The sequence below is a fragment of the Oenanthe melanoleuca genome, chromosome 1, assembly GCF_029582105.1.
Source record: "Oenanthe melanoleuca isolate GR-GAL-2019-014 chromosome 1, OMel1.0, whole genome shotgun sequence".
NCBI lineage: Eukaryota > Metazoa > Chordata > Aves > Passeriformes > Muscicapidae > Oenanthe > Oenanthe melanoleuca.
In genome coordinates this window covers 25,195,587-25,212,483 of record NC_079333.1, presented here as the reverse complement: position 1 = coordinate 25,212,483, position 16,897 = coordinate 25,195,587, and the positions used below count along the sequence as shown (strand labels likewise).

The 16,897-nt window shown below is 34.9% G+C and overlaps 1 protein-coding gene across 9 annotated transcripts in view; it reads right to left on the bottom strand.

Annotated features, from left to right (window-relative positions):
- Positions 1 to 16,897, bottom strand: part of STXBP5L (syntaxin binding protein 5L) — a 198,906-nt gene that overhangs the window by 56,680 nt on the left and 125,329 nt on the right. For all 9 annotated transcript variants that reach the window (XM_056494582.1, XM_056494599.1, XM_056494630.1 and 6 more), the window contains 5 exons: positions 16,287 to 16,327; positions 12,849 to 13,066; positions 9,534 to 9,706; positions 4,693 to 4,818; positions 654 to 805 (listed from right to left, as the gene is read on the bottom strand). In XM_056494582.1, the coding sequence (XP_056350557.1) occupies positions 654 to 805; positions 4,693 to 4,818; positions 9,534 to 9,706; positions 12,849 to 13,066; positions 16,287 to 16,327 (710 nt within the window). The remainder of the gene's footprint in view (positions 1 to 653; positions 806 to 4,692; positions 4,819 to 9,533; positions 9,707 to 12,848; positions 13,067 to 16,286; positions 16,328 to 16,897) is intronic.

The window sequence follows — 16,897 nt, the reverse complement described above, 5'->3', positions numbered from 1 at the left end:
TTCATACAAGTAAATGTTCAGATAACCAACAAAGTATGGCAAAATTTAGCTTTGTTGAAGTATTATTATTTCTAATACACAATGCATAATAACAGTTACGACTTACTGCGTTCCGCTCGGCATAAAATTTTAAGATGGATGTTGTAGGTTTATATTAAGAACTTCAGTTCACTAATGAAGTGCTTAATTTGTGCTCCTTGTGTTACCTACATAACATGCCTCCCAGGTGTTAAACGTCTCTAAACACAGCTGACTATTCAAATGGATAGTACCTGGCAGAAGGTACATAAAAGCTTGAATTGAAGTCTTACTTATTGGTATGAACTTATTGAAACCAGAAAGAACATAGCATAAAAACTGCACTTCAAGTGACTGCCAGATAAGCAATTTATGGCTTTGCTCATTATGATTTCTTACAGACTCAGCTAAGGAAATTACTTCCTGACCTCCATCCCAAAAGGAAAAAAACCTCATAAAACATTTCATTTCTGAGAAAGTGCCTGCACCTAGAGCATGTCAAATTTCTTTTGCCAAGTTATAGAAACTCCATTGGCCGGCAAATAGTCATGCATTCCAAAAGCACTAGAAAAAGCCACAGGCAAAAAACCAAAAGAAACATATCAAGCTCATAACCAAAATGATTTATTTCCTACCTGCAGCAAACTGCCTGCTCTTGCGAGGTGAGCGGGGCTGGCGCTGGTATGGATCACTGGATCCATAGAGGTCGAGGGTGCCCATGCTTAGCAGGACTGTCTTCTGCATGAAATCCACAACAGCCAAACCATTGCAGTTCCCAAAAGCCACTCTGCAAAGAGAAACATCCCTCAAAAGTGTTAGTAATATGTAATTAAATTCTGAAAACAATAATAATTATTATTATGAACCGTGCACAAACTTTTTTTTTCAGGAACTACTCAAGCTCACATTTTTTATTTCTTACAGATTTGTAATCCTGAATTTCAAAAACTGTTTTGTAAATTAACTTCCTGGAAAGCAGAACTTACAACTTCTACCAACTTTCTGTATCAAACACATTGTAGTAATGTCTAAACACTGCTTCACTGAACAATATAATTCTAATAATAGTGATATCAATTAAGCCTAAAAAATCAGGATGTGGATCTTAAATAGTGGTTATGCATTTATCTAAAATACTAATAGAAATTAAAATATAAATACAAATACATGTTAAAAATTATTTTAAAGCTAAACATAAATGACAAATGAAATATATTAGGCTGTATTGTAGAAATACTCAAATATAAAAGGCTTTTATGAAATTTCCTTCCAACTCTGTTAGCTTATCTACAGCAGAAATTCCTGTTAAAGTAGTCTCTACCCCTCTGAAATGTCTCTGCAAACGTATTTTGGTGGTGGCTCTTGTTTTATGGGCAAGATCTCTCTCCTTCTGTATCAGAATGCAATTTTAAATTCCAGACAGAAAGGAATACAGGTACAGCCAAAAAGAAACTCAAAAAACCAAATCATGTTCAACTGTATTCAGAATCACTTGATATCAGGTTCTGTCATTTTATGTAAAAAGTGATTAAGATGGTTATTTCAAAACACAAAAATATTTAAGCACTTACTTTCACACTAAAAGTGAGATGGGCACTCACCTCCACCTGTCTCTTCCTAATGTATCTCCAAAATATATGAAAGGAATTTGTGTGTGGAAAAACAACAGAGCAGAAGAAAAGTAATGAGGTAGAAGATAAGCAGGGTAGCTAGAAAATTTTATTCTGTTCTACCTTTCCTTACACTGTTTCTATTATAAAAAAAGAAGGTTCCATATAGCAAATACAAAAAGTAGTAAGTAAAGAAAAATGGAATATTCTTTCCATAATTGTCAAACTAGCAAATTAAGGCACCATCTGCAACAGTGGCTTGAATTCTACTGGTTGCTTCTACACCATGTTTACCACCCTAGTGTGAATGCTGACTGCAGTACTGCATCTATGAAAATACTATGGATGCACTGATTTTTCCCCATTGACCTTTTTTTCCTGATTGGTGTCTCTCAGGGACCCATACTGGGACAAGTACAGCTTTACCAGTGACAGTGAAAATGGAATCAAGGGCACCTTCAGTAAACTTGCAGACAACACCAAGCTGAGATGTGCCTGAGAGACAAGTGTCATCCAGAATGACCTGGATAAGCTTGAGAAAAGGGGTCATGTGAATGGAGGGTAATGGTTTTAGACTAAAAGAGGGTTGATTGTATGTGTTCATAAGTCCCTGCATTCTGGGTGGAGGGGAAAAAAAAGGAACAAAAAAAGGCAAATGTCAATCTCATCTATTAACTTTAGGGAAAAAATTTGGGCTTTGAAAATTATTAACTTGAGATTTATTAATTTTGGAAAACACAAGTCAGAAGAAGAGCTAGTGATCATTCACACCCCTGGTCAGCAATTTAACAAAATGTATAATTTCCTCATCTGTATTTTATTAAATTTCTCTAATTTCACACACAAGCATGGATCTAATATTTCTTACACCCAAAAAATTAGTTTAAAATAGAATCCGAAATTGCTGATTAATGACACATCTGAGGATGGGTAAAAAAATTTAGATAGCCATTACTGTTAACAAGGCTTAAGATAAATCTCTAACAACCAAGACCTTATGAAGTCAAGTACAAAACAAATTTCTTAGTTTTGAGCAATGAACAGAATTAGTTGCTAGATGATGCTCTATTCTGTTGGTATCTTTTGCAGTAATGTCAAAAAACCCTCATTAGACATGTCTTGACAATTAATATGCAGATTAGCTGAAAATTATTACCTCATGAGCTGGTAATGAATTTTCAGCAACAGCTTTCTGTCCAACAGAACCTACTTCAAAACAAAATTATTATTTTTATTTAACCTTGTTCCTCAAGGTTAACCTTGTTCTTCAGTTGTAATTGAAGCATTTTGTAAAATTTTATTTTCTACTTTACTAACATGAAGAAGTTTTTAATGATTAATTTCAACATAAATAAAACAGGTGTTAATTTTTAACTTTTAATTTGTGGCCTTGGTACTGTTAAAAGTAAACCAAATACATTAAATAAAATTTTGTAGTGTCTGCAGTCTTTCATCTTTGCTGGGAATAAAGGGTTTTTTACATCTCACATGGCTGCAGTAAAACAGTTCCAGAAATCACAGTAATTAAAAGAATACTGGAAACCAACACTCTAGAACATATGCCATTTTATGTCTTCAACCTAGTTAAACTGCTTAGTATAGGAAGAAAAATTAGGCAAAGATGACCCAAATAACTCTACAATTAGCATGGCAAAAATTATGTATTCTCAGGCTTCATGCTGAAGTGGAATAGGTTTTTCCACATGGTGAATATAGACAGCAGGTAACAATTAAAGTAGTAAACAAAAATTTGGATGAAAGAAAGGTCTGTGCCTTATCATGGGCCTGAGGAAAAAGTTAAGAGAGACAAGAGAAAGGAAGAGAGAAGGGAGTCTGCAGAAAAAAATGTAAGGAAAAGACTTTTCTTGGGTAGAATTTGTAGGAAAGTTAAATTTAGGTTATCAGCCTACTTTATTCATACACGTATTCATTTCTGAAACACTCTTATACTTAGCTTATGGTGTTTTAAAGGAGACTCTCTTGTAAACTATTATTGCTCCTAGCAAATAAAACAATTTAAAGCACTTGGTTGAATCAAATCAGTGGTTTAGGAAACCACTGTGACCATTAAGAGAACCACAACCTATTAGAGTAATTTAGAAGTGAGAGAATGGTGTGGTTATTCAGATGCTGTCCTGAGGTCTGAGACCTGAAAGGGAGCAAATCAGGAAAAACCTAACAATTTGCACAACTGACAAATGCATCAAGGTATGATAAAGAAAATAAACTCCTAGAATTCATTAACAGGAAACGGTCAAGAAATTCAGTCTGAAAACTTGGAAAAACAACCCCCAGAAGACAATGTTCTTTCAGAAATGTAAAAACTTTCCATTAAACTGCCAAAGTCTCTGAAAAGAGTACAGTGACTTACTGAAAATCAGCAGAAGTCAGCACCTAACACCCATTACAGCCAATAGTTTTATTGGAGTAACACCTACAGGCAAAACCATTTTAATGTATCAGGGTGACTCTCAGTAAGACAAAAATTCAAAAATTTGCAAATAAACTGAATCTGAGGAAACACTTCCACACACTCATTTGCATTGCCATCCAGAATACAGCATCTAAATGTTCCGTATTCAATTCTCAATTTCAGGTCACCGATTCTTGTGCAAACAGACATTAGCACAGACATAAAAATGCTCTCAGAAGACAATTTCCAACTAAGATATGATGTCATGATAAATGACATTTAACAGTTAATCACTTCACCATTTTCCATTAAATGCATTTCACCTTGGTGAACCTTTCAAAATAACTTTGAAAATTACAGATTTAAAATGCAATTAGATCTTATTGGAAAGGATAGAAAGATTCAGTCGTTTAAATAAGATTAGTAAAAATATTGGCAAGAATGGCAGTTTAACATCCCATATTACAATCTCTGTCAGCTCAAATAATTTTCCCCCAAGAATCTATTGATGGCATCTTTTCAATACTTTGCTTTGACCTTAATTGTCTGTGTGTAATTTCAAAGTATAGTTCGAAAACACGATTTAGTGCAATAAAATAAATAAATAAATAAATAAATAAATAAATGCAACCTTAATTCTGAGTAACTTACAGTCCATAAGCAGAGTTTACAGCAAGACTGGTAATCTGTTGTGGAGGCTCACCATCCACCCACACCAACTGGATAATGAGATCTGCCTGGTAGCCAGGAGGCATCCGCACAGGTCGAGCCTTAACACTAAGAAGAAGGGGTACAAAATAAGAACAAACAAACACTGGGCCATGAAAAACAACTGCTTTGCATCACAATGACTTGTCAGCTTGAATGGGAAACCTAAAATACTTTTCTGTGAGAATACAGCTAGAGAGCAGAACTGTGAGCACTGCTCAGCTTGTCACAATGGAAACGGATGTGTCAGCCATAGTAGGCCGCAAGCCTTGGCAAGACTAAGTGGGATTCTGAAGAAGGAAAGGAAGAGATGAAAGTGTGCTTGGTACAATGTGCTTAGTATACTGTTTTTTGGGGAATCATGCGAATACCGTACATACCTGGTTTGCTTGGAATGAAGCATTGATTAAGCAATGTTACCTAGTTACAATTAAGCAATATATCTTAGTTACACAAATATTATTGGTGTGCTATTTTTCGCTATAGCTGAAAAGGTATATAAACTCTGCTGTGTGTATCAATAAATGGCTTCATGCTTGCATCAAGCTGGAGACCCCGTCTCTATTACCGCTGTCATCAACTTTCTTTTGAGACTTTGAAAAAGGAGATTTCTGCATATTTGGAACTTTTTTTTCTTGAAGGAAGCATGACAGAAAAATACAAAGAGGCAAGAGAAGATGAGAAGATACACCCTTCTGTAGTGGCCCTCAGAAGAGCATAGTAAAAACTCTTTGTCCATGTAGTGCAAACAAGTTCTGTTTTATTTCTAGGAGTATAATCACCTAATATGTGAATGATTGGTTCCTACACCAAATCTGATATAACTATTAGCACCTATTCCTACTGTGTTATGGCAAGTTCAGTGACTTGCAAAGCAGGTGTACATTTTAAGGGGAAGTGTAAGAGCTGAATGTCTCTGTGTGATTACTTTATGTGCGTTTTTGAGTGGTACAACAATGTGGGACGTGCTGAAAGAAAACATTATACAATAATAGCAATACTCTGAGGTATTCATGTTAGTCTTTAGTACATTCACACTGCAGTAGTAATTTACAGGTAAAACCTACTACTCAGTGCATTTTCACTGTACCTGTTACTTGTGAGAGTGCTTGTATTGCACCCTTTTTCCCACAGGCATAAAACAGGGCAGTCTACTTTATGAGAAAGCCATTCCTCATCTATCCTCTAAATGCATTTCCTTAACAGCAGTTTGGCACACTCACTGTTCTATTTCTTTTCCCTGTAGTACTCTTCAGACCTTACATGTGCATTTGTAATCAGGCACTCGGCTTGGATATTGTTGTAGGAAAGATGTGACACTGCAGTTCAACAAGTGCTCAACCCACTACAGTTGGCAATAGCTTTGTATTGTTGTTTTCTATCAACAGCAAACCTCTGCTCAGAGTTTTGCAATTTCTGACCAGTTCTTCTGGCACTAAAGCTTTGCCCTTTTCTTTGTTCATATGATACATATCCACAAGCATTTCTGAAGTGATGCTATTTATAACCTTAATTAAGCAAGTCCTGTATTACCCTGGAATATTTGTGCTGAGAGCAAAGGTGTGAACATCTGTGAACTCAAGCTGCTAAAGGAGAGGGGTCCTTTGAGACCAGGATAAACTGGAACTAGAGACAAGAGTTGTATACAGTAAAGATGTATTATTTTCAAAGAAACTTCACAGCAAGCAGAAGCTGAATATTTTTCAAATAGTCCTTCAGAGTATCTTTGTGATGGAGCCCTTCAACTTCTAACGTCTGCAGATAAGCCTTTAAGAGGCATAATAGTGGTGGTCTTTCCATCTGATACCCCATTTTCAGCTTTCAGCTCTTGCTCTTGAAAATGTTAGAAAAACATAGAACAGGTAAATGAAATCCAAGAACCAGGACTTAGTCGCATGTCCTTTCAGCTGAGCTTTCCTTCTACATTTTCTAATGGATAACCGATGATGTGGGGGAACACAAGAGGCAAGCATGCTGCTCCAACAAGCATCTGTCAAATAAATACATTTACACTTTCCTTCTTCTAAACAAGTTACTTTGAGACTGACAACAGCTGCAGAATTAATTCTGCTCTTTTAAAACATGGTTTTTAATGTGGCATTACTTTCCCAATGTGTTTTTAACAGCATGCTGAAAAAATTAGAGAACTTGAAGTACCTGCTAAATCTTCTTTTGCATTGGTGTCACCTGAGGGGAAAAAAGCTAATACCTTTCCCTCTAAATATTTTTCACTGCAAATTTGAGGATCTGCTTTGATGAAAATGGATATTATTTCATAGAGATTTTCTCTAAGAATAAAATAAACTGTAGGTAGTGAAAGTCTACAAAAATTGAGTAAAATAATTTCAGATTTCGTGATTAAGGCTGTCATTCTCATGTTTCTATGACATCTTCCTGCTTTAGAATCTTTAAGCTATTTGCTTTGTTTCCCTAACCATCCCACTTGAACAGTAATGCAGATAATCAGTTCTGCAACTTGTTTTGGATGGCTTTTTATTTGAAGTGTTTATAATAGAAAACCATACAACTGCATGAGTATGAGCAGAAGGAATGTAGACATTTCAGTTGTTTCCTTGACATGATCTTGTTATGCTACACTGAATTTCATTGTTGCAAAGTTTTGGGTTTTAGATTTTTTTCCCACAAGATATTCAGAATTCCTTATTTCTTTGGAATTACTTGAAGCTACTCGTCAAAACCCTTGATTGACCTAATTTTGGGATGATAATAGAAGTCTGGGAACAAAGACTAACATTCTGTGTACAGCTTTATGGTAACAGCATTTACATCAAAAGTATATATTATCTGTATAATAACAAATCCATTGGTTTCTTAGGTTATTACAGCTGCCTATTTCACAAAATCTTCTGAAAGAAGCTAGAACAATATTTATTCCAAACTGCTGCATGCCTCTCTCAGTAACAGTTACTTTTGATTTCAGAAAAGTGCCAAGTTTTCATTACTTCAGTCCCTCCAATTACTTTCTTCCTGGTAGCTATTCACAGACACAAACACATTCAGTCATTCTGACTTCTGGCTAGAAAATGTTATATACTGCGGATTGCCATTAATTTGCTGTAACAATGTTGAGAAGTAGATATGGAAATCAACATAATGAAGCCAGTTATTTATGTGTGTAAAATTTTATGTGCATTGTTCAAGCTGTGCACTCACCCTCCATGTGCAGGTGGCCACAGCTTTACATTAATATTGCTCTATTTTAGATTCCCATCTGAATGACTTGCATATAAAGTCAACAGCATCACCCTGGTCTTTACTGGTTTTTTTCCCCCGTGTTTTCAGCACTACTTTCATTTTACCACCATAATTCTGCTTAGGTCAGAAGTTCTTAGACAGAAAAGGCCTATGGACCCAGCTAAGGTTTGGGGGGCAAGTGTGGAAATTTTTGTGTCTTTCCTGTAAAGGACAATAGCATACATAAGTATACTTTTACCTAAATGTAGGAGTGTGCCAGCAGTTCTAGTAGTATAATTATTCTGGCTTTGAAAAATCATTTCTCAGTCAAAATAAGATTACTGTTACCTTATGTAAAATTGGACAAAAAATCTATTGGCCAGCTTAATATGATATTATTTGAGTTAAGAAAACTACTAAAACCTAACAAGCTGAACTTCTGTGGGTTCATTACAACTTTTCTGCCTCCAATATCAACAATTCCTCTCTTTCCTAGACAAAATCAAGTAAGATTCCCTTAAGCAAAAATCTTAGTCAGTGAAATGTTTAAATTACTGCATCTGCATTCTTCCTGATATCAACATCATAAATAGATTTCATATTTGGATTTTTTCAATAACTGATCTCTGCCTCTTCTGTAGATTTTCACAGTTCAAATTAATGTTTAAACTGAGGTCTGAAGTTCAATTGCCTGACTGAATGAGATGGACAAATGAACAGAATGTCAAAAAATACTGTTACTTTTACAAGAACAATATCACAATATTGCTTTTAAATGCTAATGCCATTTTAAGAAGCCAAGCAGCCCAAAGTATCTGCAAAATCAGGAAATGTTCATTTTAACTGCTTTTGAAATAATTGAGGCATTTAAAAGATTTAGATAATATTAATATTTAGAAAAATATTAATGAATTCACCAAAATGAGAGCAATCGTTGTCAGCAATGCACTCTAATTGCTGGAAAATTACAGTTTATAGTTTTGTACAGAATTCTTGTTTTAAACTATTCAAATTCATAATTACCTGCCTTATTAATAAGAACATATTAATCTACTGCAAATCAGTGACAATGTATCCTAGCAGAAAACAGTTTGCTTCTTTCTAAAGATTAAACAAATAGACACTTCCACATAGTGTGACTGTTTTATAGCTGTATATTTTAAAGATTGTTTCATAAGTATGAACACAGTTTCCATGTCTTACACAGCATAAAATGCATACAGTTCTTCCGTTAAAAAAAAAAACTGTTGCATCAAATTATCAAGGAAAGAAAGCTTTGCACATGTCAGCTTTTACGGAAATTTCTTCATTAACTATCCTCAGAAATTCCTTGAAGATTTATTCCTAGATCACGCTGGAAACAACAGTCAAATCTTTATTGTAACAGTTTTTATTTTTCACAATTACGTTTCACCTTTTAAAAATCCCTTATTGATTATTTTGCCTTATTTATTTTGTTTGTTCCATATTCTGGTTTCTTCTCATTTTGCATCACATACATACAATTAATCTCTTTTTTCTTGGATTGACTAACAGATAAGAATGCCTTATAGAAAGATCTATATCTTTAAACAATGGCATAGACTTACCTAAGACATGGGATACTGTCCTTCATTGTTCCTTCACATGCTACAGTATTTGTACTGCCTGAAAGGCTCTTTAAAGAAGGTAGCTGGGAGGAGGTATCTGTAAATGGAGGATTTGTTTCTGGTTCAGGAGTAATGATGTCTTCTACTTCACATTGAAGTCGTACCTCTAATGACTTAAATAAATGAAAAGCTAGGTTATCATTTCATAAAGAAAGTAGCTGAAAGTTCTGTTACTTTCAAGTAAATATCAGTATGCCTTTTTTTTCTTAATAACCCTCATTCATCATTATAATTTGTAGGCAAAGAATACTAACATTTGTTATTTATTCAGAGTAACAGCAGCATCAGATAGGAACTAAAAGGATCACCAACTCTGCCTCCTGCATACTCTACCAGACAAGTTTTAGCCAGGATGGAGAAACATGACAGTGTGAATAGCATTGTTACATTAGCTTCATTTGTCCATAGCTGGGGGCCAGGAAATCAGACATCACAGCACAGAAGCTCTGTGCTCCTTAGAATGAAAATGAGTTTGGTGGATTCTAGAAAGCAAAATTGAAACCAGTTATGTTTTGCTTTCCTTGTGGCCTCTCTAGAAAAGGAAAAAGAGGCCAAACCACCCTACAATTCTCTCCACTAATTCAGGAAATATTAACTGAAGGACTCCAGGGAGGAACTGGACAGGACATTCAACTCTAGGTAAATAAATACTGAGCAATTTTTTCTACCTCATGAGTTGTCCAAGGAAATCATCATTTTGAAAACAATAAAAACCAAGGTACAGCCCTCAAAGAGCCAACGTCTGGGGATTACTAGCTGAACAATAATTTCAGTGCTGCTGCCTTGAAAGGAATAGAAGCAATTGCAGAGGTAGACAGACACTGCAAGTTCAATCTTAGCGATCTTTTACTGAGACATTGTCTTTACCAGAATGAAGATTAAAAAATTAACTAAATTGCATGAGAATTGTGAGATAAAGGTGAGTAGTATTGAAGGATCACCTGTTTCTCAACCATTGTGCTAAAACACACACAATTTCAGAAAGTAGTGATTCAGTTCAACCAGGAGAGTCTTTTCTCAAAATTTCACTTTTGTTTTCTCCTTTCAAAATCCATCGATATTTTGTGCCTGAATCAGTTAAAGAAAACTACAGACAACATTTGCCTTTAAAAACTAATGAGTGAAATATTGAGTTCAGGAAAATCTTATCTGGAAGTAATTGCAGCTGACTGAAACAATTTATAATGCTGTTTAATCTTTATGCAGGACTGCCTACCGGTTAGAAGAGCATCACTCTTCTTTGAATGTTTTTCTGTGTGTATTCCTTTTGCTAATAAAATTAATTTTAAGTTCTAGCTGTTGTGCATTTGAAGAGAGAAGGAAAAATTCTGGCTAAAAACATGATTGTGAATTTTCCTTATGTTTTTGCCCCTGTTTTGACTGGACCTTAGGAGTGTTATAGAAATGTTGAACCAATTTATTTTGACACAGAGTAAAGATATTTTTGGGGGATCTCATCACTAAGCTTATTGATTCTCCTTTCCACAGTCAAATGAGTGTAAACTTTTTTCCTGTGTTTCTTCTCAAGAGCTTTGAAGAGGAGCTTCACTGAGGAAAGATTGCTCACTGAGAAAGTGGTCTTGTCTAATTAATAGATCCTTTTGAGACAGGATGGAGTGGATTCAGATAAGAAAACAAAAATAACAGCAGCAAATACTTTTTATATAATTGCATGGCTAGGACTCTAAGATTGGATATGAAGTAGAATTTATTTCATGCATATACTCGTTGCCTCCAGAATCTGATATGAAATGATGCAAATAATACTTCTGTTGAGAAAATTCCAGGCACAGCCTATGCCCCTAAGGCATATTCAGCTGCAGACTTCCCCGCTACGCAGAACAACCTTTGAGTAGCCCCCTCACTTCCCATTTACCACAGTAAAAACATTATAATACTGACATCAGGGCAGTCAAACCAATGTGGGGGCCTTATAATGCTGGGATTTATAGATACTCAAGGTAAATTCAGTTTGGCTGATAAAGAAGGGAGGACACAAAGTGCTTTGTACCCCAGGCAGCATAGAAATCCTGAGACTGGCCAGCTCAGTCTCAATATAGACAAAACCACACAGCCTAAAGTCAGGTGCAGATTCCAAAAAAGTCCATACTTTTGATTAAAAAACACTCCCATCATTTAGAGTGAAGACTTGAATGCAAGCAGCAAAAATGCAGAAACAAAAGAGAAGGCCCATTTCAAAGATGCACAAAACCCAGAGGAATTCTGTGACTATACTACCAAGGTTGCATAATTGAATATTCAGAGAAAAATGCACATTAATTAAAGATGAAATCTGAGAAATGGGTAAATTGCACATATTACAACACTTTGGAAATTACCAGTGATGATGCAATTCAGCCAGAAAAGTGCAGGACAGGGAAAAAATACATCAAATTATAGATAATAAAGGATAAGGTGCACTTGCTGTGGAAGAATGTAAGAATACTGAAATGGAGTAATTTTAGCAGCATTATATATGAGCTGGTCAGTAACATGAAATTACTGTTCATCAGTTTTAAACCTTTCCTGAAATGATACATTCAGGAATCTTAATTATTGGTGGGGGGGGGGGGGGGGGGGGAGAAAAGAGTAGAAAACAACAGAAGAAATACAAGTAATGACCATCCATACAGAATGACACATGGCTACAGGCCAAAAATAAGAAAGGTTTTTGCCACATTTAGAAGTTTCTAAAGTGCATTAAAATAGTGTGAAAAGGAAAATAACTATAATCAGGGAAGGTGACAAATAATATAGTATTTAGTATAGTTTCCATCTTTAGGCAAACAACATAGGATGAGCCAGAAAAAGATCAACTCTTTTTGTGATGTTAAACCCACTGATCTTTTTCAGCCTCCTTATGAGCAGAAATGAAAGACATTAAATACTTGAGTTAAAAAGAGCATTGTGCACGTACACAATGTATGTTAACTGATAAAAATATACAGCAGACAGTAATTTTAGACCAGGCAAATGCAACAGAGATTACTGTATCATAAAATCTTAAAAGCAAACCTGTCTGAAAGCTGCACTGTATATTACTACTATAGCAAAAAGGAAGTAGAGTATGTTCCCAAACTCTCAGATTTTTGTCAGTAACTGAAGTAGAATCAAGGTTTCCCTGGAAAGTTTTAAAATGGAATGTCCCTAAACCTGTATTTATACTGCTTGCTATTTTTATTTGAGCACACGTGAAGCAAGGCAATTTGATTAATAAATTATATTCTCTTTAAAGAGAGTGAAATGAGTACTTACTGCAATTTCAGTATTTACTTCGTGTTTGCTGAACCTGTAAACAATCACATATGCAGAAACTCCTGCCACACAGAAAATTCGACTTTCAGGACACCAGTACATCATCTGAACAGCAAAAGGATCTTCTTCCACAATCTCAGCTGTTGCTTTTGCTTCTCCCACTTTCTGTTTTTCAAAGACCTTTGATGTTTTCAGTTTGTACAACATCTGTAGAGTAACTGGAATATATTAAAACATATAAAAAGTATGAACATGAAGCAAATCAGTTATAAAATTCCTCAGTTCCCACCTTTTTTTCAGTTGTGGCATAATAAGGAATTTTAGGAAAGCCTAAGAGGAGAAGATGTGTACTATACAATTGTCCAAACCAGGACAACAATACAGATACTATTCTGGTACACATTACTATTAGGATATGTATTTAATACTTCTCAAGAGGGTATTTGTGAAACACTTCTTAGTACTTTCTGGGGAAGGGTGTCAAAGGCATAAATCATTGTGTCTATAATTAGGCTTACAATCAGCGCTATAGAGAGGCTCTTATAATATTGATACTTTCCTATAGAGAAGTGAAACGATTTCATTTGTCTGAGGTTATGGTCTTGATAGAATGTAAAGACTGTATGACAATTCAAGAGAAAACATTAGAAAAGCATGCTGGTAGATGGTTAACACAAAGTTCTTCTGAATTAATGGGACTTCAAAAACGTTTTGAATTTATTGACTAATAAGTATATCATTATTTATACCAGTATATAAAATACTAATATCCAGAAGCTTTTGTCAAGATTAGAACTCAACTAATGCAAATTCCAGAGGTGAAGGAGGAGTGACAATTCACCCCATTATGTTTTACATCCTTCCCTGTTTTCACTATTTTTACCTTGGTTTCTCAGTGGCATTAATCAGTAACTGGATAAGGTCAGAAAAATTCAGCCCAGCACCTCTAAAGGTGTGCATACCCACAAAGGCAAAGCTGCTGCCTATGTCAGTGTAATTGTGGTAGCTCAGCCTGGCCAGCTTGTGTAATAAGAGCAACAGGAAGATGAAAGGACAGTGTTTTAGTTATGTAACCAGACAATGAACACAGCAAAATCACATTTTTGTTTGGCAGTGCAGATATATTCTAGGAGGTTTAGCATATACAATTTATAATGTTTTAAAAAGTTTTAGCACATAAAGCATTTCTGAATTTTCACAAATTACAGCAAGTGCTTCTGTAATAAATGCATAATTCTCCCTGCCCCCAGTGGCAAAAAAGAGGTTTCATGTTGCTCTTAGTGCCAGTAGCAAATCTAGAGTGGCACTTCAAATCAGGCATCACGGGTCCATGCACATTATGACTGAAAGAATTACAGAATCATAGGGTACAGAGTGCAAGACAAGACTCTCCATGCTGCTCTGAATTACTGGGTACCACCTGCACAAAGTAAATTAAAAAAATCTTTTATTCAGCAATATCTTTTGAATAAAGATACATTTAGAAAACAGCTACAGTGACGCAGCTAGTCCTTGTCTTTCGTAAGTGTGTGCTTTCAGACACAAAGATTACACAATTAAAATATGTCTAAAAGTATTTTGTGCCTTCAAATACCAGTAGGATATTATGTTTGCTAGGGAATCTCAGATGAACTTTGAACTCCATTAAAAAGGTTAACACCTTGCAAATAAAAGAAATGATAAAACTTTGTAATAATCAAAACCTTGTAAATAAGGGTACCAAGGGTACCAAGCATGTACCAGCACATGCTCTGAAAAGTAGGACTAGGACCAGGACATCAGAGATGCACTGAAAATACCAGTACTGTTGAAGAGATCGTGAATATTCTTGATCATCTAAGCTTCTAATGTTAAGGAAAATTCCTACTGCAGCATGTATATATTAATTAGGTTATGCTTATATTTCCTATGAGAGGTATTTTTCTGCCAGAATTACAGAATCAATAACTAGCACATTGCTTCCTGTGCAGTATATACATTAAATGCCTTGGGGTTTTCCAACAGTCTGTATTGTTTCACCCTACCTTTAGAGCCTGTATTTGCACATTCTTGTTAAAAAACGAAATATTCACAAGACAAAGTCTAATGTCTCATCATACTTCTCTAAATAAAACTAATTATCCCACTTTTGTTCCCACTAAAGCTCTCAAAAACTTCTGTATCTGCAGATAAACTATTGACCTCATTAGATGATTGGTGTTCACCATTACTTGAAGATAGTGGAAAATGAAAATTCTGAGCAGCATGCTCCTGTTTTCCCACCATTTCCAAACAGGCAAATTACAAAATAAAAAACCAACCCACGGCCATGTTCAGTTGCTGTGCCTATTTAATACAAGATATGTATTTTGTGAAATGAGGCTTTGGAAATTCTCATTTTCTACTTGTCCATACTGAGTGAAAATATTTGGTATTACGCAAAAAGGCAAGTACCAGACAAAGTCATCAGGTTTAGCTTGTCAACATTCCCCATACTTGGCTGGAAATGGTAGCAATATTAATCATTTCACTTCTGTGGCACCACACGGAACAAGCAGGTATTTAAATAATCCCTTATTCCATTATCTTGGTGCCCATTACAGACTGGTTATTAGGATCCTATTAAATCTCTCTATGTCAAATATTTCATCCAGAATTTTCTTTCACACTCTCTTTTATTTAACACACTAATACCTCATAAAAGAGAGATATTACCCAGATATCCCTGTGCTACCAAAGAGACAAGAATACAAGGCAACTCTACAGGAACCTTAGTGAAGCACTGTCAATTATTTGAAGCAGAAAATTTTTAATTTCCCTCAAAATGTACATGTATTTTAATAATGAATACCATATGTATTTTCTGTAGGGGAAAATGCTGGTTGCTGATATATGCAGTTATAGCTAGATTACATGGAAATAGTATTTTCTGAAGTTTTTCCAGCTAGGATGAATGGAAATGCTTCCCAATTATTTCTGGAATTTGAGACTGGACAAGAAATGATTTGGGTCTTTTCTACCCTCACCAGATTAACTATGTTTTGAAATATATGAATGTATTTTAATATCTTATTTTTGCTTAGCTATAAAAAAGAATTTGTTGTACTCCATATAGAAATGTCATGACAACTGGAATTAAATGTTAGATGCAACTGAGCCTTCTCTTCTATACACACAAGAAGAATGTGCCCTAGGGATTTTTTACCAACACTTTATGCTGTATAGATTTTGGTATGTTGGACCTTGAGTTATGATTCTTCATTCTTTTCTGCCTAAATATACCTCATTAGCAGCATTTTTTCTCTTAACTTAGTAAACATTTTCTTAATTTCACCCCTTTATCCTAATTATATCAGCCCAGCTATTACTACTCACCCTGTTAAATATCCTGTTATATATATATATAAAAAATATATATATAAATATAGCATTACGTAAAAGTGAACTTTAGAAACTTACTGGCAGAAGCATCCCAAAATTTTACTGATCCATCTGCATGGCTTAAAAAAATATAAAAATTAAATGTGTTAAAACAAGATGCAATTCTAAAACATCATCTACTTTCAGTGGCTAATAAATACAAGCAGAAAAAATAATTTTGTTTATGTAACTCTCTATAACTTACTGCCAATATGTTAAAGACATACATACTAACTATTAGAAAATATTTTTTTATTTGGTTTCATCTGGTTAACAAAATATTTTTATGCATTTCCTGCAGAGAACTAAGCCCCCAAAGAATTTTAAGATCACAACAAGAAGAAATTACTTCTCATACTAATAACGACTTTAAGTTACAGCACTTTTGGCTTTGCAGTGGGCCAGCATCAAACCTATGCACCCTAAAAAATGCCATGTACAGTGAACTTTGAAAGGACAGAAGGTAACTTTATTTTGCTTGGTATTTCACAACTGTATTCTTTTTAATAACATAAAATCCCTGAAGCAAAGCTGGAAAAAGAAGACACTTCTGTTTACAATGCGAATGATCCCTTCATCAACTTCCCATACTATTGCATGCATCATAACCTTATTTTTTAAATCAGGTCATTAGTATCATTGATAGTAAA